Source organism: Bubalus kerabau, chromosome 9 (assembly GCF_029407905.1).
Source record: "Bubalus kerabau isolate K-KA32 ecotype Philippines breed swamp buffalo chromosome 9, PCC_UOA_SB_1v2, whole genome shotgun sequence".
Classification (NCBI taxonomy): domain Eukaryota; kingdom Metazoa; phylum Chordata; class Mammalia; order Artiodactyla; family Bovidae; genus Bubalus; species Bubalus kerabau.
Window position 1 is genome coordinate 96666809 of NC_073632.1, and position 25998 is coordinate 96692806.

The following is a 25998-nucleotide window of genomic DNA, read 5'->3' on the forward strand; positions in this document are numbered from 1 at the left end:
TTCTCAGTTTCTGCGGTCTGCTAGCCCCTCTCCTAGGGCGGAGGTGGGGGGCATGCACTGTGGGGGAGGGGCTCTGGCTGGAAGGGGGCCAAGCCCGCAAGGCCTCTCCCAGGGCTCCCTAGACCGTGCATCTTCCTGGTGCCCAGTTCTTTCTGGCTGGCTACCTTCGGACCTTTGTCTGTTTCCAGGCATCTTCATCTAAATGGAAAGAAAAAAGGATTATTTTGTCTTTTGCTAATCAAAAAAAAAATCATAGAAATAAATTTAAATGGCTAACAGCAAGGAAGGATTTCCTAGGCAGAGAGATGGTAGCAGAAAGGACCCTGGATGTGGAGACCTGGACTCTGTAATGACCACCATTTGTTTCCTCATCCAGATCTTTGCCTCTCTTAGAGTAAGGAAGATTGTCTAGGTAGCCTCCTCAAAAATTAGTTGGGGTGTTTAATTACTTTGGCTGCATTCTTTTCTGTGCCCAGATTAGAGGCATTCAGAACAAGAACAGAGAGGTTTAGAACAAATCTTGTGCGATTGTTAAGTGCGTCCGACTCTGCAACCCCATGACTGTAGCATGCCTAGAATAAATCTGTGATGTGCTTAAGTGCCCAGTCGTGTCCAACTCTTTGCGATCCCATGGGCTGCAGCACGCCAGGCTTCCTTGCCCTTCACTATCTCCTGGAGTTTGCTCAAACTCAGGTCCACTGAATGCCATCCATCCAGCGCATCCTCTGTCATCCCCTTCTCCTCCTGCGGGGTTCTCCAAATTTTGCTACTAGCCTCATCACCATCATCCTCTTTTGGGAACCTGTTCAATGTGCACAGTCTTGGGCCCCACTCTGAACTGACTGAATCAAATACTCATTGTTGTTGCTGTTGTTCAGCCGCTAACTCATGTCCGACTCTGTGACCCCATGGACTGCAGCCAGGCTCCTCTGTCCTCCACTATCTCCCCGAGTTTGCTCAAATTCATGTCCATTGAGTAGTGATGCTTTCTAACCATCTCATCCTCTGCTGCTCCCTTCTCCTTTGCCTTCAATCTTTCCCAGCATCAGTCTTTTCCCATGAGTTGGCTCTTCACTTCAAGTGGCCAAAGTATTGGAAAGCTTCAACATCAGATACTCTACAGTCTGTTTTATGAAGCCCTCCAGAAGATTCTGATGTGCTGAAGTTTTAGAACCTCTGTGGTAAAGGCAATAAATCAGATTTAAGTTCATCTCCTCAATAGCAGCATGAATAGGTTAACAGGTGAAAAAGTTTTCCCTTTCAGATACTTACCCCTTTCTTGACAACCCTCCCCCCAGTCACTTCTAGTCCACAAAAATGTTTGCACATTTGGGAAGGTAAGAGTTGAGCCACATGGGGGTTTGAATCCTGACTGGGCAACCTCAGAAAAGTTGGTTAACTTCTTTGGGCCTCAATTTCTTTAACTGGAAACACAGCACCTGTGTCTGACAGGACGGCCCGGAGGAGTTACTTTAAACCTGGAGCACCCGGACAACCAATACAGGGTCTTGCCTCTGCGTGCTCAGCCCTGCAGTTTGTAACGCCTTCTTCATGAGGCGCGATCTTCCCAACAATCAGGGAATTTAAGCAGGGCAGGTTTGACTATTTTCCAGACCTGCACAAGTTTGAGTCAAAAATTCATAGCTACTTTTTATGTTTAAAACATTTTGTCTGAGAAGAATGAAACCATGGAACATCATTTCACCCTGGTCCATTTTTTTTTAAATACTATAGATTCTCAGTTTAATTTTTATTTTATTTAGAGAGCTAACAGTTTCATTTAGAGAGTTAACAGTTCAGTGCTATTCTTCCAATTGTGTTTTGGGAGAGCTAGTTCTAGAAGAGGAAGTTTCATCGATCAGTATCTTAAGCTCAATAATTTTTTTTAATCTGCTTAAAGATTTCTAGGTCTGCATCTTTCTTACCTGCAAGTGATATATAGCAATAACTTGTTCTGGACCAAAATGGAGGAATAAAGCAAAGATTGTCATACAAAATGCAGTCAACCTGAAGAACAAGTTAAATTGCATGACAAGAAACTGTACTCCCTGTTCTCATACTTTATCTTAGAATTAATTCCTAGTGGATTAGTAAGAGAGGGCTTCCCCTCCCCCATCACAATTCCCAGCCAAATTTCAGGAGGTACCGTGTACATACCATCCTCTGCAACTATCCTTCTAAGTGCTTATATCTCTTTAAACACAGCAATTTGGTATTTTCCCTGAAATGTGTGACTGAGATCTGACATTCTGAAATTGAAGCGTTCATTTTGGATGTCTCAGCCCTTCCCTTTCTGGCAAGGTAAAGTTAACAAACAAGAATAGTGACCGGTTTTGTGACTTTAACAAGGCTTGAGGTCCACCCTATTCTTCTGTTCCATTCTTCTGTTATTATCCAAGCTACCTTGTTCATTTATTTCTCAGCTTAATTGAAGGATAATTGATAAATACATTTTAATGGAATGCTTTCTTCCCAATTAAGGCCATATTTCCTATGGTAAAATAAAATCCTACAGTTCCTACAAATCTATTTTTTAGCAACATCTGTTGAATGCATCATTTATTGTTTTCCCCAAGAAAGGAAAAGTAATAGACCCTGTGGTGTTAATAAGGGCTCGAGTGTGGGGGAAGTGTCAGTTACTCAGTCCTGTCTGACTCTTTGCAACCCCATGGACTGTAGCCCGCCAGGGCTGGCCATAGGATTTCCCAGGCAAAAATACTGGAGTGGATTGCCATTCCCTGCTCCTGGGGATCCAACCCATGTCTCCTGTGGCTCCTGCGCTGCCAGTGGATTCTTTACTGTCTTGAGCCACCACAGCAGCTCAAATTCATCCTGAAGCTTAAGTGTTCAGATTGCTCATACCTTCAACTGATATGGCCAAAGCTTATTTCAGCTGGTACCGTCAGACTTCCCCAGTGGTCCAGTGGTTACGAATCTGCCTGCCAGTGCAGCAAAATCCTGCTCCAGGAGGATTTCACAAGCTGCGGGACAACTCAGGCTGTGTGTTGCAACTACGGAGCCTGCACACCCTGGAGCCTGTGGTCTGCAACAAAAGAAGCCACTGCAATGAGAAGCCTGTGTACTGCAACTCGAGAGCAGCCTCCCCCCGCCCAAATTAGAGAAATCCTGCCGGCAGCGATGAAGACCCGGTACAGCCAAAAATTAGGTATATGTTTTAAAAACTAAAAAAAAAATTGGTACCATCCAAACTCAGAATCAAGTGTTAGTTTATAACCTCTTGGGATTAAATGGGAACAGAGCATCCCAGGGTAGGATTGGCTTCTTTATCTGTACTCGACTTTTGGTTTAGGGTGGGAATCGGCATTGTCCAGGTCTGCCACATGGAAGAGGCGGCTGCAAGCTGTTAAGAGCGCCTGCACTCCAGCAGGGGAACAGAGTGCCTGCCCTTTTCATCAGGATGCGGGCGCACCTCTCTTTCTTCATGTATCAGATCCTTAGTGATTCCCATGACTTCCTGGTCTTCAAGACCCCCTTCTCTGCCGGAAGGGCTGGGAGGCACACTCTCATTTTCCCTTTCAGATATTCACTGAAGCTAACTTGGCACAAGACTCTCTTTTAAATTGTAAGATGTAAATATATAGCCCTTTTCCAAGGGCTTCCCTGGTGGCTCAGATGGTAAAGAATCTGCTTCCAATTCAGGAGACCCAGGTTCCATCCCTGGGTTAGGAAGATCTCCTGGAGAAGGGAATGGCAACGCACTCCAGTATTCTTGCCTGGAGAATTCCATGGACAGAGGAACCTAATGGGCTACAGTCCATGGGGTTGCAAAGAGTCGGACACAATTAAGTGACTAACACATACACACACAGTCTTATTGAAGGTTTTACTTTCTGTGGTCAACCTTCATCCTAATATATTAAATGGAAAATTCTGGAAACAAACAATTCATATGTTTTAAATTGCAGCCATTCTTGGTGGCATGATGAATTCCTGCACAGCCCACTCCACCCCTCCCAGGTGTCAATCATCCCTTTGCCCAGTGTATTCTGCTCGTTGTCACTTAGTAGCCATCTGGGTTATCAGATGCACTGTCAGAGTGCAGCAGTGCTCAAGTAACCCTTATTTTACTAAAAATGGTTCCAAAGCACAAGAGCAGTGAAAATAACAATTCAGCTATTTTCTTACTGTTTAATTTATAAATTAAACTTAAGTATGGATGTATAGGAAAAAACATAACTTCTATGGAGTTTGGTACTATCTGTTCAGATTCTTGGGATGTATCCACTGAGGGTAAGTGGGGAGGGACTACTGTAGTTTTTTTAATCAGTGGATTATTTGTATTTAATAATCTAGGTTGATATAGCCTGTATTTGTGTCATCTTTAGGCAAACACTTTGACCTCTTTTTTCCTCCTTTAACAAAAAAAAAGTTCAATAAGTCAATGTCCAGACTAACTTGTGGTCAAATTTTGACTCTTCATAGCTTCTTCTTATATTGTTTACTTGTTTGAGTCTCACAGTTTTATGATCCAGTGCAGTTACTGTCTTCATTTTACAAATAGAAAAGGTGCTCCCCAGGTTAGGGGAATTTGCCCAGAGTTCAGCAGGTACAAGAGGAGATACAGTAAGAAAGTGACTCGGGCAATGTTCTCTAATCACCCTTCCTGCCTCTTTTTTTGGCAGACAAAGTAATACAGAGATAAAATCATATACCCATTTAATCAAATGTTTATTCAATGAAAGTATGTATAAAAACTTTACAAATCTTAGAACACAACTATACATGAAGTAGGATGACGGGATATTCAGTTTTTAACATACACGTACAGCACAGTTATTAACTGTTGTTCCCTTTCCCCTTCGGTCCTTATTTCTGGCTCCTGTTTTATCCTGTGAGACCATTCTGTTATTGGCCTAAAGGAAGATTAATGGACAACTTTTACTGCTTTCAGGCCAATGGAGGAAATTTCAGGTGTTTTTTTTTTTTTTTTAAATGGGAGACTAAACATCAAAATTAAGCTTTTTCCCAAACAGCAATTTTTTGTCCTGATTTTTCTCTGCCATTTTTGATGCTTCAGTGAATGTTGCCAGTAAACTATCAGCATTAACATTTAAAGTCATTAAAGTTCCTACATTTGCTCACAACTTTCCCTGTAAGATGCATATTCTTGTATCTCTCCCCCACCCCTGCATACTCACACTGATTTAAAAGCAGTTGACTGGTGCTAAAAACAAATTTACCACTGGCAACTGCTAGAATGGCATATTGTTTTCTATTCAGAAAGACAATCTATAGAATGGTACTTTCAAGTCTGATTTTTAAAACAACCAACAAATTTGTTGGAAACTCAAACACATATTTTGTTGTTATTCAGCTTTGAAAAAAGCCAGCAATTAGATAAGGCATGTGCATTAATTCACCTGTTTACAGCAAGTATCCACGCATTTTCTCTTCCAAACACACAGACCCACAGCTTGTCATGTTTTACCCAAAAATTAAGATTGCCATCACATTATTACTTTTTCTCTTTTGTGTTTTGTTCAAGTAGATTTCTCAACTAATGATTTTTCCTAACCGGACATAATCTCAAAGGATGCATTCTGAAATAAGACACCTGGAGGATAGCTACTAAGAATGTTTTCTTGGGTTTGAAGTTTCCCCACACCTCTAGATTTTGCATAGTTACAGAGCCCCACTGTATCTCTAAGAAGCATGCTGTATTTTTCAGACATTGTGTTTCTGAGAAGGGAGACTTATTACCCAGGGAAAGTCATAATTTTAGCTTGCCAAATTGCATTGGAGTTGTTTTGTTATGTTATATACCCTTCATTAGTTCCAAGTAGGTTTTTAAATCATCTAAAACTTCTCCAAGTCTATGAGCTTATAAGTACTACTGACCATTATCTTTCCAATATCCCCTGAATTAAAGAAATATGTTCCAGGTTTATAATGCACAGAGCCTTTAAGAGGAGGGGCTGGGGACGGGGCAGGAGGGGTGCGGGGAATGGGGCCGGGACCTCTCTGTATCATGCCATGGAGAACAAGAGTTCTGAATTGGGGGAAGGGAAGTAAGAGAGTCTTTGTAAAAATGAGTTTTTAAAAAGATAAGTAACATTCAGTCTAACAACACTGTTTCCTGTTCCTTTTTGATGGAAGCCAACACCGGGTGGTCGGGTTCCGTCACTTCGGAGTCCCCACTGCCCAGGAGAATGGACCGCCCCTCCTCCAGGGCGAACACGTCTGAGTTCTGGTTTTGGCATGAATGTTTAACCACCTCGTTGGGAGTGGAGAACGTTTTGTCACACAAGTTGCATTTGTAGGGTTTGTTCGTCTGTACCAACATGTTGTCCATCTGGCTGCCTTCCTCAAACGTGCAGAGCTCCAGAGTCTGTTTGTCCACCATGGTGTAGGTGTCGATGCTCTGGTTGAGGCACACGTGGCGGGCCGCCTGGTTGGCCCTGCAGAAGCTTTTGTCGCACGTGCTGCATTTGAAAGGCTTCCCGGTGTGGATGTACATGTGCTCCCGCCAGTGGCTTTTCTGGATGAACTTGCGGCCGCAAATGGTGCACTCGTACTTGCGCCGCTTGACCTCCCGCTCCTGGTCCGCCTGCTCCAGGTTGTCAATGTCCGCGATGTCCGAGGGCGGCGGCGTCTCCGAGTGCGGCTGCCCATCGATGATGGGCGAGTCCGAGATGTGCTGGAGCTCGCTGTCGCTGATGATGCCAGCCTCTGGCACTTCCATGGCGTCTTTGCCGAGGTCCGCCGCGTTGCTGCACAGGGACAGCGGCACGCGGCTCTCGCCAGGCTGGCTGGCTGTGAAGGGGACCCCCGTGTGAATCTGGAGGTGCTCCCGCAGGCTGCTCCGCAGCGTGAAGCGCCGCCCGCACAGGTGGCAGGCGTAGTACTTGGGGAAGCTGCCGTTCCTCTTCATGATGCTCGGCTTGACGTGGGCGATGGTGAGGGGCGCGGGCTGCTCGTCAGAAGAGGAGGCCTCCAGGTTGGTCTCCTCCCCGGGGGGCGGGGGAGGAACGGGCGTGGAGACGAGGTCGGGCGACAGCGAGGTCTGCAGCGGGTCTGAGGGGGTCATGTGTGTCCGGTTCACCTGGCTCAGGTTGGAGGGCAGCTGGGAGAGCTGGGAGGCCTCGGGCCCCTGCTCCTGGCTCATGCGGGTTGCCTGCGGCCGCGGCTCTCGACCAAGTTTCTCAGGCGCCGAGGTGATCTTGGTGGCTTGTCTTAGCTGGTGATCTGCGATCTGAATGCCGTACAAGGATGACGCCAGTGGGAAAACTTGGTCGGGATGAGAAAAGGCTCCTTGGCTGGCCAGGCTGGCCTCCTGGATCAGCGGGTAAGCGTGCAGGAACTTGATGCCCTGCTCCAGCCGCACCGGGTCGATCAGCTGCGGCGCCATCTTCCCTGTGTACATGAGATGCAGGAGATAGCTGAAGATGTCCGGCTGGATGTCGGTGGGTTTCAAGCGGACACACTCACTGAAAGAGACAAGAGAAAAGTCTGTCAGTGGATGTCGGTCCGTGACTCAAGTGATTCCATAAAACCCGAGGGAAAAACCAGGAGGGCTCTTACGGAGGCAAATGAAACAAGACCCATCTCCCATATCTTACTGTGAGTTTCATGAACTGGAACACTCAAAAGGGTGTTCAATGGCAACCTATGCAATTTAATTCTAAAACTTATAGGCTTCTTAATAGAACAGAGAGGAATACAATAAAGATATTTTAAAGGACCGAGAAAGGGTAATTCATGTTAAAGAAATATGGTATCTTAACTCATAGACTCTTGAAGTAGTCTTTCTCCTAGTAACCTATGTAAAATTATATCATTTATAAACAACTGTATTTTATGGAGAGGACCCATTGCTGAGTGGCCCATGACCCAGTAAATGGTTAAGAATCCCTGATGTGCATATCTTTCAGCTAAATGTCTAGGACTTTATATTGATTCAATGCCATCTGGAGCTCAACAGATCTTTTAAGATAAGAGTCACACAACATAATGTAGGGGGGTTAGACTGGTGCCTAAGAGCAAGACCACAAAAGTAAGAAAAACTAAATCTGTTCCTGCTCTGAACCCCTCTGATCTCTCCAGCACGAAAGGCAGAGTGCAGCGGACCTGGGAATAATCAGGAAGGCGAGCCACATTCCAGCTCCAGTGGAGTCTGATCACCATCCCAGTATCGCTGGATCGCATGAAAAGCAGCTATGGGACAACTCAGTTGTTTATCAAATATAATCATCCTCATCATTGGAACTGCAGCTGGGATTTATAGGCATTTTCTCATTGAATTGCCATTAATTTGCATTTTAGAGCTTCCCAAGTGGTACAGTGGTAAAGAATCCGCCTGCCAATGCAGGAGACTCAGCTTCAATCCCTGGGCGAGGAAGATCCCCTGGAGAAGGAAATGGCAACCCACTCCAATATTCTTGCCTGGGAAATCCCATGGACAGAGGAGCCTGGTGGGCTGCAATCCACCAGGTCTCAGACACAACTGAGTGACTCAACAATTCACACTTTACAGATAAGGAGTTGATGCTCAAAGGGATTTATACCTTGCTCAGTATCAGTATTAGTAAGTGGTGGGACTTAAATTTGAGTCTAACTTCTAAGCCAAGACACCAAGATTCTTTGGACCATTAAAACAATCCTGTGTAGAAGAGGCAGATCTGGAATGATGATTGATATGGAAACCGAGATTCCCCAAGGTTCAGTGGCTTATATAAGGTACCAAAAGGAGTTGTGGCCAAACTGATGGTCTACCTTGCAGACTTCAGTGTTTGCATCATCCTAGAAACAGAGTGCAGATTCAAGCAGTAATAAAAGCTCCCGAGAACCCTCCCTAAATCATCAGTAAATAAAACCTGACAATCACCATAAATCGATGAGAGAGCAAGATCTACCTGAGGTGAAGTGCTGTCACCTACCGAGGGAATATATTCTGCGGACAATGCACTTTTCAACCTCAAAGACATTTGCCTTGAATGCTTTTAGAATTTATAATCATTTTTCATTATACCACTTATTACTATTATGACTCTTTTTGGGTCCTCTAGCTATTTATCCTAAGTATTTTCCAATATGCTAAAATAGTAACAGTATAATCTCTTCTAAATTTAGTATTTTATTCTGCTAAAAAAAGGGGGAGGCAAGTGACTATTAAATGGCTTTTAAAGCTATTTGTGATAAAATATACTTGAATAATTACTGTATTACCATCAATGTGTGTAAATTTCAAGATGCCTGCATACAAATAATCATGTGTAAAATGTCTGACTATAAAGTATAGAAGGCTTTATAGAATATATTCTTTATAAGCAAAGATCAAGCATAAACTAGTACCCCTTTGACAACAGAAAGGCAAAGAGTTTTTGTGACTTTTTAAAAACACACAGATCACTCATGTCTTTATTTGGAGACTTTTTTATAGTCCTTTCAATTATTTATATTCCTTTAAATAGGAATGCCAGTGCAGGTGGTCCTTTCCTTTAAGCCAAGGTAAATGCCAACAATATTCTGTGTATAGTCGAACATATTGAGATGCCCTAGTGAAATTCAATATTCAAAATAAACCTTCAGGGATTTGGTGTGGTGAAGAAAACTTTCGTAATGTAAACAGTCAACTTCGCATTAAAGACTGAACTGGCGGGGAATCTTTCCAGGGCCGGGCAGAGGCTAGAGAATGGGAAGCCACAGGCCTTGAAAGATGCAAATCACCCCCAGGAGCCCAAAGGGCGCCTTTTGTTCCGTGGGGACTTGTGTGTTCAGTTGCTCAGTCGTGTCGGACTCTTTGTGACCCCATGGACTGTAGCCCGCTGGGATCCTCTGTCCATGGGATTCTCCAGGCAAGAATACTGGAGTGGGTTGCCATTTCCTCTTCCAGGGGATCTTCCTGTCCCCGGCTTGAACCCATGCCTCCCGGGTCAGAATTCTCTACTGCCCAGACACCGGGGAATGTTACCATCTGTGGGGATGGAATGTTCCTTCAATCAGGAGGAAGGATGGTGAGTCCCCCTGCCTCCATGCCAAAGAAAAATGGCGGAAATCCCAAGCCTGGCTAGATGTTTCAGCCTCCATGAAAGGTAAATCCCTAGTGGGGTCCCTTTCCAGAAAAACTCTGTTGTAAATTTTATTATTTCCCCTTACTGGTTATTGTATAAGTTGAGTTGTCCTCTGTCTATTGACTGTGAATGGAGGTGACTGGTTAGTAAGCCTCTCAAATTTTAATGAACTTTGTGCAATTTCTGAGGGCAAAGAAGGGATGGGGTTGGGGAGGCCCCGTCCACACTTCAGCCAAGCTTACAGGGAGGAAAAACTCTGGGGCCCGGGGGACAGGTGAGGAGCCCCAGGCAGAAAGCAGTGGGACCCTGGGGTTTGTGGTCAGCACCCAGGGCCCGGGGAGGTTTCCAGACACCAATTTATCTTGATTTGTTCATCTTCATCTTTTTTTTCTTAAAGCAGAAGCACATAGACACACTCAAGACACTTAAAAAGTTATTTTAAAAAGCTCCTTATGTCACATTCCAGCCATCAGTGTCCTCCATGGCTATCCCTCCCAGGCAGCCAGACCTCCTGTCAAATTGCTCGGCTTGCTCGAGGCCACTCTGGTCATGTCCCAGGCTTTGAGGAAGGAAACAGCTGTCTACAATATACTTACACGTAAGTGGTTTAGTTTGCAGGTGTATGTTGGACGTAACACTTTTATGGAGGAAAAATACAATTTTTGCACAAGCTATAAGCCCTTCCTAAAAACTTTCACAGTCATTTACATTTTTAATCTTTCCTTCACTAGACCCTTTAAAAAGTAAAGGATGGGCTTAAAAGACTTTGAAAATAAAGATTTAAAAATAATGTTTTAAAAAAAGTAATGTGAGAAGCTATCAGAAGTTATTCTTAGGAAGCATCCATAAAGCGGAGACATCTAGTGGTAACTGCAGACATAAAACACTCTCTGTGTGAAAAACTATTCTTGGTCCCCCTACAGTTGCTGCTGTTGTTCAGTTGCTAAGTCACGTCCGACTTTTTGTGACCCCATGGACTGCAGCACCGCAGGCTCCCCTGTCTTCCAGTATCTTCCGGAGTTTGCTCCAATTCATGTCTATTGGGTCAGTGATGCTATCTAACCATCTCATTCTCTGTCACCCTCTTCTCCTCCTGCCTTCAATCTTTCCAGCATCAGGGTCTTTTCCAATGAGTCGGTTCTTTGCATCAGGTGGCCAAAGTATTGGAGCTTCAACTTCAGCATCTCTACAGTAGTCAGCAGTTAAAAGCAGGGCTCTGGTCTTTGCCTAAGCATTCTCCCTTCGCAAACAGTACATGCCAGCTCCAGGGCAATACCACACTGCTGCTTAAACTTCGGGCACCGATACCACACTCCTTTGTTAGAATGGTATTTGCTCACTGCTCTACACTTACACTTCCTTGGGATCACAAAGAGTCAAATAGGACTTAGTGACTGAGTAACTACACTTACAGTCAGTTTCCTGCAAATATTTAAAAATCATTACATTGTATTCTTTTATTCCTCAAAATGAAAACCGGCCCCTTGGCAAGACAGTTTAATTCACTGTGTTGAGACTTCCGGTATCCATTAGCAATAAAGGAACAGGGGGCATCCTTAGGGTCGAAAGATAAAGCAACCTCCACCTGCCATTAATCCTATTAACCACCCATTCTGCTCCTCTAGACATCTATCAAGTGGCTATTATACACAAATCCGTGAACTACAGGCTGTGACTTTCAAAATAGTTGTAGAATGCCCTCCAGCATCTTACAAACAAGGAAGGGAGGCAAGGACACAAGTAACAACAACAAAGGGGAAATATGTTGCTCTTACAAAATGGCATGAATAAAGTGCTCTGAGACGTAAGAGAGGAAAAGACTGATTGCCTGATCATTTCAGCTCACTTGATTGTTGGAGGGGTGGGGGTGGGGGTCATGGAGATGACCTACAGCCACGGACTATGGTTCAGGGAGTGGGCAAAGGCCAACAAAGTGTGGTTCCAGTGGGGGATGGAGTGTCCTGAGGGGGTGCCTTCAGAAACTGGCTGGAAGGAGGTCAGGCTCCCTGCCTGCTGGGCCTTGAAAGACAGAAAGAAGAATCTGTGTGCTACTTTGACATGTGATGAGTGTCCTCTAGGTTTCCAATCAAAAGAATAACACAATCTGATAGGTTCTGAAACAAAGGCACGCGCCAATCAAAGCAGTGCTTAGGAATATTAATCTGATAGTAATATGGAAAATGATTAGGAAAAGGAAGTGAGAAGGGAAGGAAAAAACAAATGTGAAAGGTAATTGTGAAGAAAACATGATTTGGGGGCAGTTTTAGAGAGACTTTAAGTATGGGTTACTTGAAGATGAAAAAATAAAATAGAGAAGCCAGAGGCACTTCTGGGCAGACTTAATTCAGCTGTAGTCATGCAAAATGAGATAAAAGAGGATATTCAATTCTAGATGTCCAGCAGACAGCTTGGGGCCTTGGGAAATAAAGAGTTCTGGAGACAGAGAAAGAGCAAGGCCAGGGCTGTGAACTGGTTTCCAGTATAGGCAAGGTCCAGGAAAAGAGAAGCGCCCGTCAGGAGAGGCAGAGAGAGCAGCGAGGAGACTCAACTCACCAAAACTGCAGGAGGCGCCTATGGAGAAGGCAGAAGAACAAGGGGGATTCAGAGTCATCAAAATGCAGACGACAACCCTGAAGAAGGAAGGAAACAGGCGCAAATGCTGCAGAGGACACGGGCAACAGTGACTGGGAGGACGGCGGGGTTCTGATGAAGAGATGACCTTGGGAGAAATGAGGGCCGTGGGGCGATGGTGTGGAAACCGCAGTCCCCGTGGAGACAAAGAGTGCAGGATGAGGAGTGGGGAAGTGAGGCCACAGGTCACCCTCTGGAGAACTGTCACAGTGCAACAAGGAGAAGCAGCGCCACCAGGCAGGGGACAGCAGTGTCGCCGAAGTGCTGAGCCTTCACAGACTCGGGGATGCCCGGGAGGGCACCAGTTAAAAATGAAAAATGCAGAATAGAAACTACGGCGAACCTGGGAACACAAGGGCAGCAGGAGGATCGTCTTCCTTAGAAACCAGGGGCTCTTTTCTTGAAGACAGGACAGATGGGGAGAAAAAAAATAAGGAGATGGAGTCATTTTAGGGGAGAAAAGAAGGGCACAGTGGGAATTCATGCTGCCAAGCTTCTCATTAGGAGACTAAAGATAAATACTCAAAGTCCAATTGTGGGTAGGGGGAAGGGGAGACTCAGGGCAGGGCTGGAGGAGGACGCTGCCTTCCTAGTGGACCCCAGGCTGCTGATCTGGACTGGGCGGGGGGAGCCCCAGTGCGGCTGATTGGAGGTGGAGGGGCTCCCTGAGGCAGGTGAGGTCACGAGGGACTGGGAGCCTAGGGAGAGGTCAGGAGAACCATGGTCCTGATGAGGGCAAAGAACAGGTTCAGTGGGAAAGAGGGCCGTGGAAGGTCAGAGGCTACAGTCATTAGATTATTATCAACCACGTTAGTTACCTGGTCTGATGGACAAACAACATCTTAAAGTAATTGGAGAATGAAGCAAGAACTGATTTGTGTGCCTTGAAGTACACATCGCCGATGGCAACCGTGCAGTCACACAGGAAACCAAACTCTCGCTGAGCGTTTAACTGTTGCAGGAGAATAAGTCCATGGTTGGCCAAATCCATTTTTTAAAAAATCTGCAAGGCAAACAATTTTTTTTTTTAAGAAAGGTGGTTCACAAATCAGTATGTGTCCTTATAGTCACCAACAGTAATGATCACGGCTAATAGGTCAGGCACTGCTAGAAACGTGATATAAATTCAGTCTTCACAACAGCCCTGGCAAGTAGTTCCATCATTTCTCCCATCTTACAGATGATGAAACTGATGGGGAATTCGGGGACTGCATGCTTTGCCCGAGTTTATACAGATGGTTTAAGTGTGGGAACCAGGAGCCAGACTTGAACAGTCAGCCTGCCAGACAGCAAACATTTCTGGGTCTTTGGTCTTTGAGTTTAAGATTTCAAATGCAAATTCTAATGATCCATTAGAAGTTGTCAAACCTTCCAGAGAGATGAGTAAATTAAGGTGCTGGTCGGGGCACAGCAGAGTAAGACAGAAAGATCTCAGAAAGTCTGGGCAATACTCCAGCTCCTGCTGTGTAGACAGGGAAGCCTTGGCAGGGCTCTAATAACCCCCACATCCCTTATTCCTCAAGGGTTAGGACACAGGACAGGTGCTCTTCTCCCTCTTTTGTGGAGGAGGAAATGGGCTTCGAGAAGGGTAAGTAGTTAGCCAGGGCCATCTGGTCAGATAGTGGGGGGCGGGGTGGGGAGTCAAAATTTAAATCTGAATCTTCAAAATTCTAAGCTCATTATTCCTCCTTCACTCCAGCAAACCACGTAGCCTCAATCTAACTGTATCAAGGGAACTGCTTCTGGGGGAGCGAGTACATTGCATCAGGAAACTGCTCCTTCCCATGGGCAAATAGCATTCATAAAAGCCAAGCACACATACATCAACATTATACTTAATAACATAGTTAATGGTGAGAAAGAGCAAACGCTTTCTCCTTACAGTTGAGGACAAGGCAAGGATGTCTGTTCCCACTATCCAATACAGTATACTATTCAATATAATTGCTTTAGCCAGCACAATAAAGCAAGCAAGGAAATAAAAGGCTTACAGACAGGAAAGGAAGAGATAAAATTGTCCCTATTTGCAGATGACATGACTTTTACATAGGAAATCCCAAAGTATCTACCAAACCTCCTGGAATTATTAAATGACTTTTGTCATGCCACAGAATACAAGATAAACATATAAGTCAATTGTAATTCTATATACTAATGCTGAACATGTGGACGTAAATTTATTTATTAGAAATCATTTACAATTACAAAAAAATGAAATACATAAATGTTAATCTAACAAAACATGTATAGGACTTGTATACTGAAAATTGGAAAAGGCTCATGAAAGAAATCAAAGATCTAAATAAATGAAGAGACATGCTGTAGGAAGACATGTAGACATGTTTAGGAAGACATAAATCAGTTTTCTATATTGATATATGGCTTTGCTATAGTTCTTATCAAAATCCCAGCAAGACTTTTTTGTAGATATAGACGAGAGTACTTTGAAGTGTTTATATAAAGGCAAAGAAACTAGGATAGCTAAAACAGTGCTTAAAAAGAGGAATAAAGCGTGAGGAATCAGTCTAATTTTGAGAGGTGTTACAGAGCTATAGTATTCAAGGCTGCACGGCACTGACAGAGGGATAAACAGACAGATCAGTGGAACAGAACTCAGGTACAGACCCACAGAAATATGTACAGTAGATCTTTGACAAAGGCACAAAAATAATTCAGTGGGGAAAGAACAATTTTCAAAAATGCTGTGGGATCCAATGGACTCTCATAGACGAAAAAGAAAGCAAAAGGAAAACAGAAAGAAAAAGAATTTTAATCTGTCTCATATCTTACATAAAAATAACTCAAAATGCATCACAAATTCAGATGGAAAACACCAAACTATAACTTTTGAGGAAAAACATGGGACAAAATTTAGAGGCTCTAGGGTTCATCAAACATACAGCCTATAAAAGGATAAATTGATAAATAGGACTTCATAAAAATTAAAAGGGCTTCCCAGAGGGGCTCAGTAGTAAAGAAAGTGCCTGCCAACACAAAAAACTCTGGTATAATCCCTGGGTCGGGAAGCTCCCCTGGAGAAGGAAATGGCAACTAACTTCAGTATCCTTGCCTGGGAAACCCCATGGACAGAGGAGCCTGGTGGGCTACAGTACATGGGGTCCCAAAGAGTTGGACACAACAACTAAATAACAACAAGAAAAATTAAAATCTGTTGTTCTGAAGAAGACCCTGGTAAGAGGATGAAAAGGTAAGCCAAAGACTAGGAGAAAAAAATTTGATAAAGGACTAATATCAAGAATATATAAAGAATTCTCAAAACTCAATAGTACAAAAACAATTGAATTAGAAAATGGGAGAAAGACTTGAAGTGACATTGCACCAAAGAGGATATACAGATGGCAAAATAACACGTGAAAAGATGTTCAGTAGCAATTAGGGAAAAGCAAACTAAAACCACAGTGAGACTTACTGCATGCCTGTCAGGGTGGCCAAAATATAAAATATCAACAAGGAAATGCTGGCAAGGATGCAGAGAAATGGACTACTCATACCATTGCTGGTAAGGATGCAAAATGGTGTAGCCACTCTAGAAAACAGCAATTTCTTTTAAATCTAAGTATGTAACTATGATGCTATCCAGAAATTGTACCCAAGGACATTTATCCCAGAGAAATGAAAACTTAGGTTCATACGAAAACCAGTACTTGGATATCCACAGCACCTTTATTCCTCAGTCAAAAACTAGAATCTACCCAGATGCCCTTCAGTTAAACAGTTAAACAGTGTGGTATGCCCAAACCACAGGAAACTACTCAGCCTTAAGACGAAATGAAGTACACACACATGCAGCAACCTGGGTGAGTTATGTCCCTAAAGGTTACATACTGTAGGATTCCATTTACATAACATTCTTGAAAATTACAGAAATGGAGAACAGGTGAGTGGTGGAGGGGCAAGAGGAGAGGAGGCCAATGATGTTTGGCTGTAGAAGGGCAACAGAGGGAGCCGTGTGGAGACAGAAATGTTCTGCAGCTCAACTGTGTCAATGTCAGTACCCTGCTTATAATGGGAGCAGAATTTTGAAGCTGGTTCCATTAGAGGAAACTGGGTGAAGTGTGCATGAGATCTCTCTATATTATTTCTTGCGACTGCATGTGAATCCACAGTTATCTCAAAAAATTGAAAGAGAAAAGCTCATCACACATTAATTAATTAGATTAAAAATGGATAAAACTACGATGCTTAACTTCAGAATCAGGAAAGTGACCATGGAGAAAGAGTTACCAATGAACTTAAAGACAAAAACAGAAACAGAAACATCGGTTCTTGCTCAGCTGGTGCTCAACTCCCCTACCTCCTTCCTGTTCTAGAGATGATCTGGCAGATTCAGAAATTGACAAGTGTGCCCTAAAATAAACGAGCAAAGTGGAATGACACTTTAAGAGACTGATCTGGTTCACAAAGCAAGACTCCAAAATGTCAAGTTTTGTGTTTTCTATCAAGAGCTTGATCCAAGTAGGAGAGGCAGGAGAGCCACCATGTTGGCTGTAGCTCCTGAGTGTGAAGACCTGGATTATAGCCTCACCTGCACGTGAACACTGATAGTGTGGATAGGGAACTTAGTTCCCCAGTGTCTTCTGCACATGTCAGAGAAGCCAAAAGCACTAAGATGAGGAAGAAGAGACAGAGAAAAAGCATGAGGCTCACGATGAAAGCCAGAGATGCTGCCAGGGGGCAAAGTAACTGCGATGATGAAGAAACACACTCTAATCTGACCAGGATAGAACTCTAGAAACTAGTCTTCAAAGCTGTTCTCTGAAAAGTGCCAGAACACTAACTTGCCCTTCTCTGCAAAAAGTATCTACCTTTTAGAGAAAACTGGGCTGAGCTGCTTTATCATGGCCTCTGACTCTGATCATGAACACATCCACGTTCAGGCAGCTTTGGGTGTCGCTTTGATTGACAAGTATGGTAAGGAATTACTATTTATCTTTTGATGGCAATAAGAGGTTATTGTTTATGGAATGTTCACCATTAACCATTCTCTTCATGCCATTCATTTATTTTCACACTAACTTGAGCTATGTGAGGTCCTGCTACCCACTGGTAACTCAGACAATAAAGAATCTGTCTGCAATCCAGGAGACCCGGGTTCAATCCCTGGGTAGGGAAGATCCTCTGGAGAAGGGAATGGCTTACCCACTCCAGTATTCTTGCCTAGAGAATTCCATTGGCAGAGGACTCTGGTGGGCTATAGTTCATGTGGTCATAAAGAGTCAGACACGGTTGAGCAACTAACACTTCAGTACAGAATGGTACCCACATTTTACAAAAGAGGAAACAGGCTTAGAGAGGTTAGGTAGCTTGCCTAAGATTACTGAATCCATAAATACAAGAATTGGGATTTAAACTGGAATTCATTTGATTTGTTGGAACATACTACATACAAGTATGTTAGTTTAAAATTAATTGGAGATTTTTAATGGCTATTTTAAAGTGTAAACATTGCTGTAAGAGATTCAAATATTAAAGATACACACTAGCATTCGTCCACTCCCAACTCTACCCATTTCCCCACATTCTAGCCAACACTGGGTATTAACACTTTTTAAAGACTCTTTGCCAATATCACTTTTTACTTTCTATGAATTTGATGAATTGAAGTATATTTTTATTTCCTCTTATTTCTCTTCATAAGTTTTGCCAATTGTCTATCAGGTTATTTTATTTTTTCCTTATCGAACTATAAAACTCTATATAAAGAAATGAGCCCTCTGTCATGGATATTGATGATAACATTTTTCTTACTTTCTTTTGATTCTGTTTTAGAGAATTTTTGACATATAAAATTTTCACCAAATTTATCAATATTTTACAGGATGATTTTGAGGTTTGGGGTTATTACATTAATGAGTATATATCATCTCTTCAATGTAACAAAACGTATGGCTCCCCACCTCATTCCATCAACAGACGAACGTAAGTATCTTATTCAGAAGATAATAAAACTATGATAAAACTGCAAAATGTTTCTTTTTAAAGAGGGTCTACTAGTTATTTTAGGATCTCAATTTAGGACCATCTAAAATAGAAAAAGAACTGAAAGTGTTTTTCAAATACAGAAGGAAGAACACGTGTCTAGAGTCTCTGAGAAGAGGAAAAACAAAGAAAATGTGTCATATGTTCATAATTCACATTGGGGGAAAAACCCATATGCATCAATTTTTTAAAATCTTAGAGACCAAAAACGTCTTTCTCCCCACCCCGACTCTTTCGTGTATGAATGAGCGTGAGAAAAGAGGGTAGGATGGGGCACTGGGCCCCCCTCCATCCCGGCCCGGCTGACAGTACTGCTCTTGCCCCAGCGGTCCCCTTCATAATCGTTTCCATGAGGCTTTACTTGCACAATGCCGCGTAGGCTGAGGACTGAGCGTCTTCATGGGCTGGCTCTGCTCCAGACTACCCTCCCTTTGTGGAAATGGACATCTGCTCTTCCCATCATCGACTGCTCACCCAACCGCATCACTCCTGCTGCCCTGCGTTGCCCACCAGGGTCACTGAGGGCCTCTTCCCCAGCCCGATGCAAGAGTAGCTTATTCGACCTCTCTGCGGCATTTAATATCCTTCCCTCCTGCTCCATAAATATTCAGGCCCTGCTTCCAGGACAACACACTCTGGTTTTCCTCTCACCTCTGGCTATTTATTCTATTTTAACCCCCATCAAGGTTCCTCTTTTGCAGATGCTCCTCTGCCTTTGGTCCACAGCCTGCTTCTCTGCAGACTCTCCGTGGTGATTCAATCCACTCCCACTTGGCTGTCCTGAACAGCCAATTTAGGGCTGAGCCCTAAATTCAGACTAGGCAAATCAGCTCAAATCCCCAAAGGACAATAAAAGCCATCGACACAAACCCACTCCATCTGTATCCACAGCTCAGCGCATGGCGCCATCAGCCACCCCTTGACCAAGGCAGGAACCCATGTTGGTCAGATACCCACATGCCGCCAATTAAAACTCTTCATCCCACCCTATGCCTTAACTCTACCTCTCTGCTCATCTCCCTGTTTCCAGCTCCAGCCTCTCCCATTTATCCAAACAGAACAGGTTAGCTAGAACTGTCTCTCCCAGGGCAAATCTGATGTTACTGTCCTGCTGAAAATCCTCTTGAGTCTCCCCACGGCTTGCAGGATGAAAGCCACATTCCTCAGCGTGGCTTGCGTGACCCCAGATGACCCCACCACTGCTCACTCTGCACGCCATGCTCTAGTGCTAATCTCAACTACTGGTTTCCAGACTTCTGGGCTGCCCAGACCTACTAAAAACCAACCAACCAATCCTGAAACTGGGGGTCTGACAGAGTGTGCTCCCTCTTTATTTTGCAAGAAAATATATCAAATATTCATATACCTATTAGGGATGGAGGGCTTTTCTACATAAAAAGATGGACATAATGACAGAATATACTTCTAGAGGCAGGACAGTGGTACTGTATTCAACACATGGAACATACGCAAAAAATTACAACATAAAATGTTACTTTATGACACTAAGCTATGTATAATTGTTTTCTGGATTCAAGACTGTCCGTATAGTGGTCTTTACCAAGTGATCATCAAGTATCCCATTTGTTCTAAAAGTCCAAGCATTATCACAAATCCAGTTTCATTGAGTGTGTTGATGACAAGGGAAATAAAATGATGTATTTTACTCACTTGGGGAATTCTGGATGAACTGGGAGATGAGCTGCAGTTTTCTTTGCCCAGAAGATCCTCAATGCCCAGGCCATTCTTGGGCTCCTAACAGTACATAACCCTCACTGCTCACAGGCCTTGCTCTCAAAGCTGAGCAGCTCAGCAACCTGATTTCTACTCTCATGGTCAGGAGATGGGAGCAGTTGGAACTGGGCCTTGGAATGTGCCCCTTGCAGAGGGACCCACTGCTGACGACCTGTCCCTTCCCCTACCTCTACTTGTCCTCTTCAAAATTCCCCTGACCTTCAAGACTGGAGGGTCTTTTTGCCTCCAGAGGAACCATGAACCTGCCTGATGCTTTTGGAAAGTTGGCATTGAGTCTTACCATTTATTGTTTTATCTCATGTGCCTAAGCATATTCTCTGGTGTTCAGTATTCATTAAATGAATGACTATATGTTTAGAGAAAAGAAGAGTGCTGAGTTCTAATCACAGGTTGGCCCCTGACTAGTTGGGTGATTGGGGTAAAAGTTCAATTTCTATTTTTCCTAGATTAACCTCAAATTCTCATCAATTTAATGTGTGCTGTATTTTGGAAGAAATTTTCAATTTTAAAATGTCACCTCATGTTTCTTCATGCTAGTAATTATGTTCTTAACAGTGCTTTATAGTTTATAATAACCCTTTACACACATAATTTAATCCTGATCAATACTACAGTATACTGTCTTCTTACTATTTGTTTCATTGCTAATTATAATGATTAATAATCAAAGCATGTGAACAGTGACTGCAGCCATGAAATTAAAAGACACTTGCTCCTTGGAAGAAAAGGTATGACAGACCTAGATATATTGAAGAAGGCTGAGCGCCGAAGAATTGATGCTTTTGAATTGTGGTGTTGGAGAAGACTCTTGAGAGTCCCTTGGACTGCAAGGAGATGCAACCAGTCCATTCTGAAGGAGATCAGCCCTGGGATTTCTTTGGAAGGAATGATGCTAAAGCTGAAACTCCAGTACTTTGGCCACCTCACGCGAAGAGTTGACTCATTGGAAAAGACTCTGATGCTGGGAGGGATTGGGGGCAAGAGGAGAAGGGGACAACAGAGGATGAGATGGCTGGATGGCATCACTGACTCGATGGACTTGAGTCTCTGAACTCCGGGAGTTGGTGATGGACAGGGAGGCCTGGCGTGCTGCAATTCATGGGGTCGCAAAGAGTCGGACATGACTGAGCGATTGATCTGATCTGATCTGATCTTTACACACATAATTTAATCCTGATCAATACCACAGTATACTGTCTTCTTACTATTTGTTTCATTGCTAATTATAATGATTAATAATCAAAGCATGTGGACAGTGACTGCAGCCATGAAATTAAAAGACACTTGCTCCTTGGAAGAAAGGTATGACAGACCTAGACGTATTAAACCTAGTGAATTAAAAGCAGAGACATCACTTTGCCAAAAAAGAGATATAGTCAAGGCCATCATTTTTCTACTAGACTAGTCATGTACAGATGTGAGATTTGGACCATAAAGAACAAACACTCTCTTTCAACAACTCAAGAGAAGACTCTACACATGGACATCACAAGACGGTCAATACCGAAGACAGATTGATTATATTCTTTGCAGCCAAAGATGGAGAAGCTCTACACAGTCAGCAAAAACAAGACTGGGAGCTGACTATGGCTCAGATCATGAACTCCTTATTGCCAAATTCAGACTTAAATTGAAGAAAGTAGGGAAAACCATGAGACCATTCAGTTCTGTTCAGTCACTCAGTCGTGTCCGACTCTTTGCAATCCCATGAATTGCAGCACACCAGGCCTCCCTGTCCATCACCAACTCCCAGAGTTCACCCAAACCCATGTCCATAGAGTTGGTGATGCCATCCAGCCATCTCATCCTCTGTTGTCCCCTTCTCCTCCAGCCCCCAATCCCCAGCATCAGAGTCTTTTCCAATGAGTCAACTCTTTGCATGTGGTGGCCAAAGCATTGGAGTTTCAGCTTCAGTATCATTCCTTCCAATGAATACCCAGGACTGATCTCCTTTAGAATGGACTGGTCGGATCTCCTTGCAGTCCAAGGGACTCTCAAAGAGTCTTCTCCAACACCACAGTTCAAAAGCATCAATTCTTTGGCACTCAGCTTTCTTTATGGTCCAACTCTCACATCCATACATGACCACTGGAAAAACCATAGCCTTGTCTAGACTTGCCTCATGGAATCTGTAAATAAGTCTCATGGATGTCAAAAAAAAAAAAAAAAAAAAAAGTGGCAATACATGTAAAGTACTAAGAAGGCTTGGAATAGGACAAGTAATTGTAAATGATTATTGTTATTAATTGGCAGAAAGTGAAGAAGAAATAAAAAGCCTCTTGATGAAAGTGAAAGAGGAGAGTGAAAAAGTTGGCTTAAAGCTCAACATTCAGAAAATGAAGATCATGGCATCCGGTCCCATCACTTCATGGGAAATAGATAGGGAAACAGTGTGAGACTTTATTTTTCTGGGCTCCAAAATCACTGCAGATGGTGACTGCAGCCATGAAATTAAAAGATGCTTACTCTTTGGAAGGAAAGTTATGACCAACCTAGACAGCATATTAAAAAGCAGAGACATCACTTTGCCAGCAAAGGTCCGTCTAGTCAAGACCATTCAGGTATGACCTAAATCAAATTCCTTATGATTATACAGTGGAAGGGAGAAATAGATTTAGGGGACTAGATCTGATAGACAGAGTGCCTGATGAACTATGGACAGAGGTTCATGACATTGTACAGAAGACAGGGATCAAGACCATCCCCAAGAAAAAGAAATGCAAAAAAGCAAAATGGCTGTCTGAGGAGGCCTTACAAATAGCTGTGAAAAGAAGGGAAGTGAAAAGCAAAGGAGAAAAGGAAAGATATACCCATTTGAATGCAGAGTTCCAAAGAATAGCAAGGAGAGATAAGAAAGCCTTCCTCAGTGATCAGTGCAAAGAAATAGAGGAAAACAACAGAATGGGAAAGACTAGAGATCTCTTCAAGAAAATTAGATACCAAGGAAACATTTCATGCCAAGATGGGCACAATAAAGGACAGAAATGGTATGGACCTAACAGAAGCAAAAGATACTAAGAAGAGGTGGCAAGAATACACAGAAGAACTGTACATAAAAGATCTTAATGACTCAGATAATCTCGATGGTGTTATCACTCACCTAGAGCCAGACATCCTAGAATGTGAAGTCAAGTGGGCCTTAGGAAGCATCACTATGAACAAAGCTAGTGGAGGTGATGGAATTCCAGTTGAGTTATTTCAAATCCTATCACTGCAGATGGTGATTGCAGCCATGAAATTAAAAGATGCTTACTCCTTGGAAGAAAGGTTATGACCAACCTAGATAGCATATTGAAAAGCAGAAACATTACTTTGCCAACTAAGGTCCGTCTAGTCAAGGCTATGGTTTTTCCAGTGGTCATGTATGGATGTGAGAGTTGGACTGTGAAGAAAGCTGAGCACTGAAGAATTGATGCTTTTGAACTGTGGTGTTGGAGAAGACTCTTGAGAGTCCCTTGGACTGCAAGGAGATCCAACCAGTCCATTCTGAAGGAGATCAGTCCTGGGATTTCTTTGGAGGGAATGATGCTGAAGCTGAAACTCCAATACTTTGGCCATGCGAAGAGTTGACTCATTGGAAAAGACTCTGATGCTGGGAGGGATTGGGGGCAGGAGGAGAAGGGGACGACAGAGCATGAGATGGCTGGATGGCATCACTGACTCGATGGACGTGAGTCTGAGTGAACTCCGGGAGTTGGTGATGGGCAGGGAGGCCTGGCGTGCTGCAACTCATGGGGTCACAAAGAGTCGGACACGATTGAACGACTGAACTGAACTGAACTGAAAAGATGAAGCTGTGAAAGTGCTTCACTAAGTATGCCAGCGAATTTGGAAAACTCAGCAGTGGCCACAGGACTAGAAAAGGTCAGTTTTCATTCCAATCCTAAAGAAAGGCAACGCCAAAGAATGCTCAAACTACTGCACAATTGCACTCATCTCAAATGCTAGTAAAGTAATGCTCAAAATTCTCTAAGCCAGGCTTCAACAATATGTAAACCGTGAACTTCCAGAAGTTCTAGCTGGTCTTAGAAAAAGCAGAGGAACCAGAGATCAAATTACCAACATCTGCTGGATCATAGAAAAAGCAAGAGGATTCCATAAAAACATCTACTTCTGCTTTACTGACTATGGCAAAGCCTTTGACTCTGTAGATCACAATAAACTGTGGAAGTTCTGAAAGAGATGGGAATACCAGACCACCTGACTTGCCTCTTGAGAAATCTGTATGCAGGTCAGGAAGCAACAGTTAGAACTGGACATGGAACAACAGACTGGTTCCCAATAGGAAAAGGAGTACGTCAAGGCTGTATATTGTCACCCTGCTTATTTAACTTATATGCAGAAACGCTGGGCTGGAGGAAGCACAAGCTGGAATCAGGATTGCTTGGAGAAATATCACTAACCTCAGAAATGCAGATGACACCATCTTTATGGCAGAAAGTGAAGAACTAAAGAGCCTCTTGATCAAAGTGAAAGAGGAGAGTGAAAAGTTGGCTTAAAGCTCAACATTCAGAAAACTAAGATCATGGCAACCGGTCCCATCACTTCATGGCAAATAGATGGGGAAAGTGTCAGACTTTATTTGGGGGGGCTCCAAAATCACTGCTGATGGTGACTGCAGCCATGAAATTAAAAGCTTACTCCTTGGAAGGAAAGTTATGACCAACCTAAAGAGTCCTGAGTGTTCATTGTAAGGACTGATGTTGAAGCTCAAACTCCAATACTTTGGCCACCTGATGTGAAGCGCTGACTCACTTGAAAACACCCTGATGCTGGGAAAGATTGAGGGTGGGAGGAGAAGGGGTGGACAGAGGATGAGATGCTTGGATGGCATCACCGAATCAATGGACATGAGTTTGGGTAGACCCTGGGAGTTGGTTATGACATGGAAGCCTGGCGTGTTACAATCCATGGGGTCGCAAAGACTTGGACACGACTGAGCAACTGAACTGAAAGAATGAGAAGAGTTAACTGGGCAAAGATAGAGTATCCCAAGCCAAGGGGTCAGCATTTACAAAGGCCTTAAGATAGGAGGGAGCAAGATGGAACTGGGGAACAGAGAAAAAAGGTCAATGTCACTGAAGGGCAAAGAGCCAGAGAGGAAACGAAGCAGGTGAGGTGGGAGACTCTGGTCTTGTTAAGGATTCTGGACCGTATCTTAAGAGCAAGAGGAGCTGCCAAAGGGGACTTGAAGCAGGGTAACATGACCAGTTGCCTATGATGTACATATCATTCTGGCTGCAGCTGGAGGGCTAACCAAATGGCGGGGGGGTGTTGGCAGAGTCGGGGGCAAGAGGAGACCTGTTAGAAGTGGTTGAGAGTGGAGGTCTTCCAGTTGTCTAGATGACAGATGACAAATTGGATGGTGGTGATGAAGACAGAGGGAGATGGACAGAATTTAAAACATAGAAGATTAAAAAAATCAATAGAACTGGTTGATTGGTGGATTAAACGGAGGTGGGTGGGAGGGGGGGCCGAATCAAGGTATCTTAGACAAACCCTAGATTTCTAACTTGTGTAACTGCGTACGTCATGTGATTCTCCCCAGTGGAGGACACATGGGCAGAAACCCAGTTTTGTG

At 43.5% G+C, this 25998-nt stretch overlaps 1 protein-coding gene across 5 annotated transcripts in view; it reads right to left on the reverse strand.

Annotated features, from left to right (window-relative positions):
• Positions 1-4672: 4672 nt before the first annotated feature.
• ZBTB2 (zinc finger and BTB domain containing 2) overlaps positions 4673-25998 on the reverse strand; it is a 29211-nt gene continuing 7885 nt past the window's right edge. For 2 of the 5 annotated variants that reach the window (XM_055535969.1, XM_055535970.1), the window contains exons 2-3: positions 13481-13665; positions 4673-7448 (exon numbers count right to left, since the gene is read on the reverse strand). In XM_055535969.1, coding sequence (XP_055391944.1) covers positions 6077-7448; positions 13481-13653 — 1545 coding nt within the window. In that variant the 5' untranslated portion in view covers positions 13654-13665 and the 3' untranslated portion in view covers positions 4673-6076. Of the gene's footprint in view, positions 7449-12584; positions 12662-13480; positions 13666-19313; positions 19449-19532; positions 19606-25998 lie in introns of those variants that run through there. The other 3 variants (XM_055535972.1, XM_055535973.1, XM_055535974.1) reach the window with 3 other exon arrangements.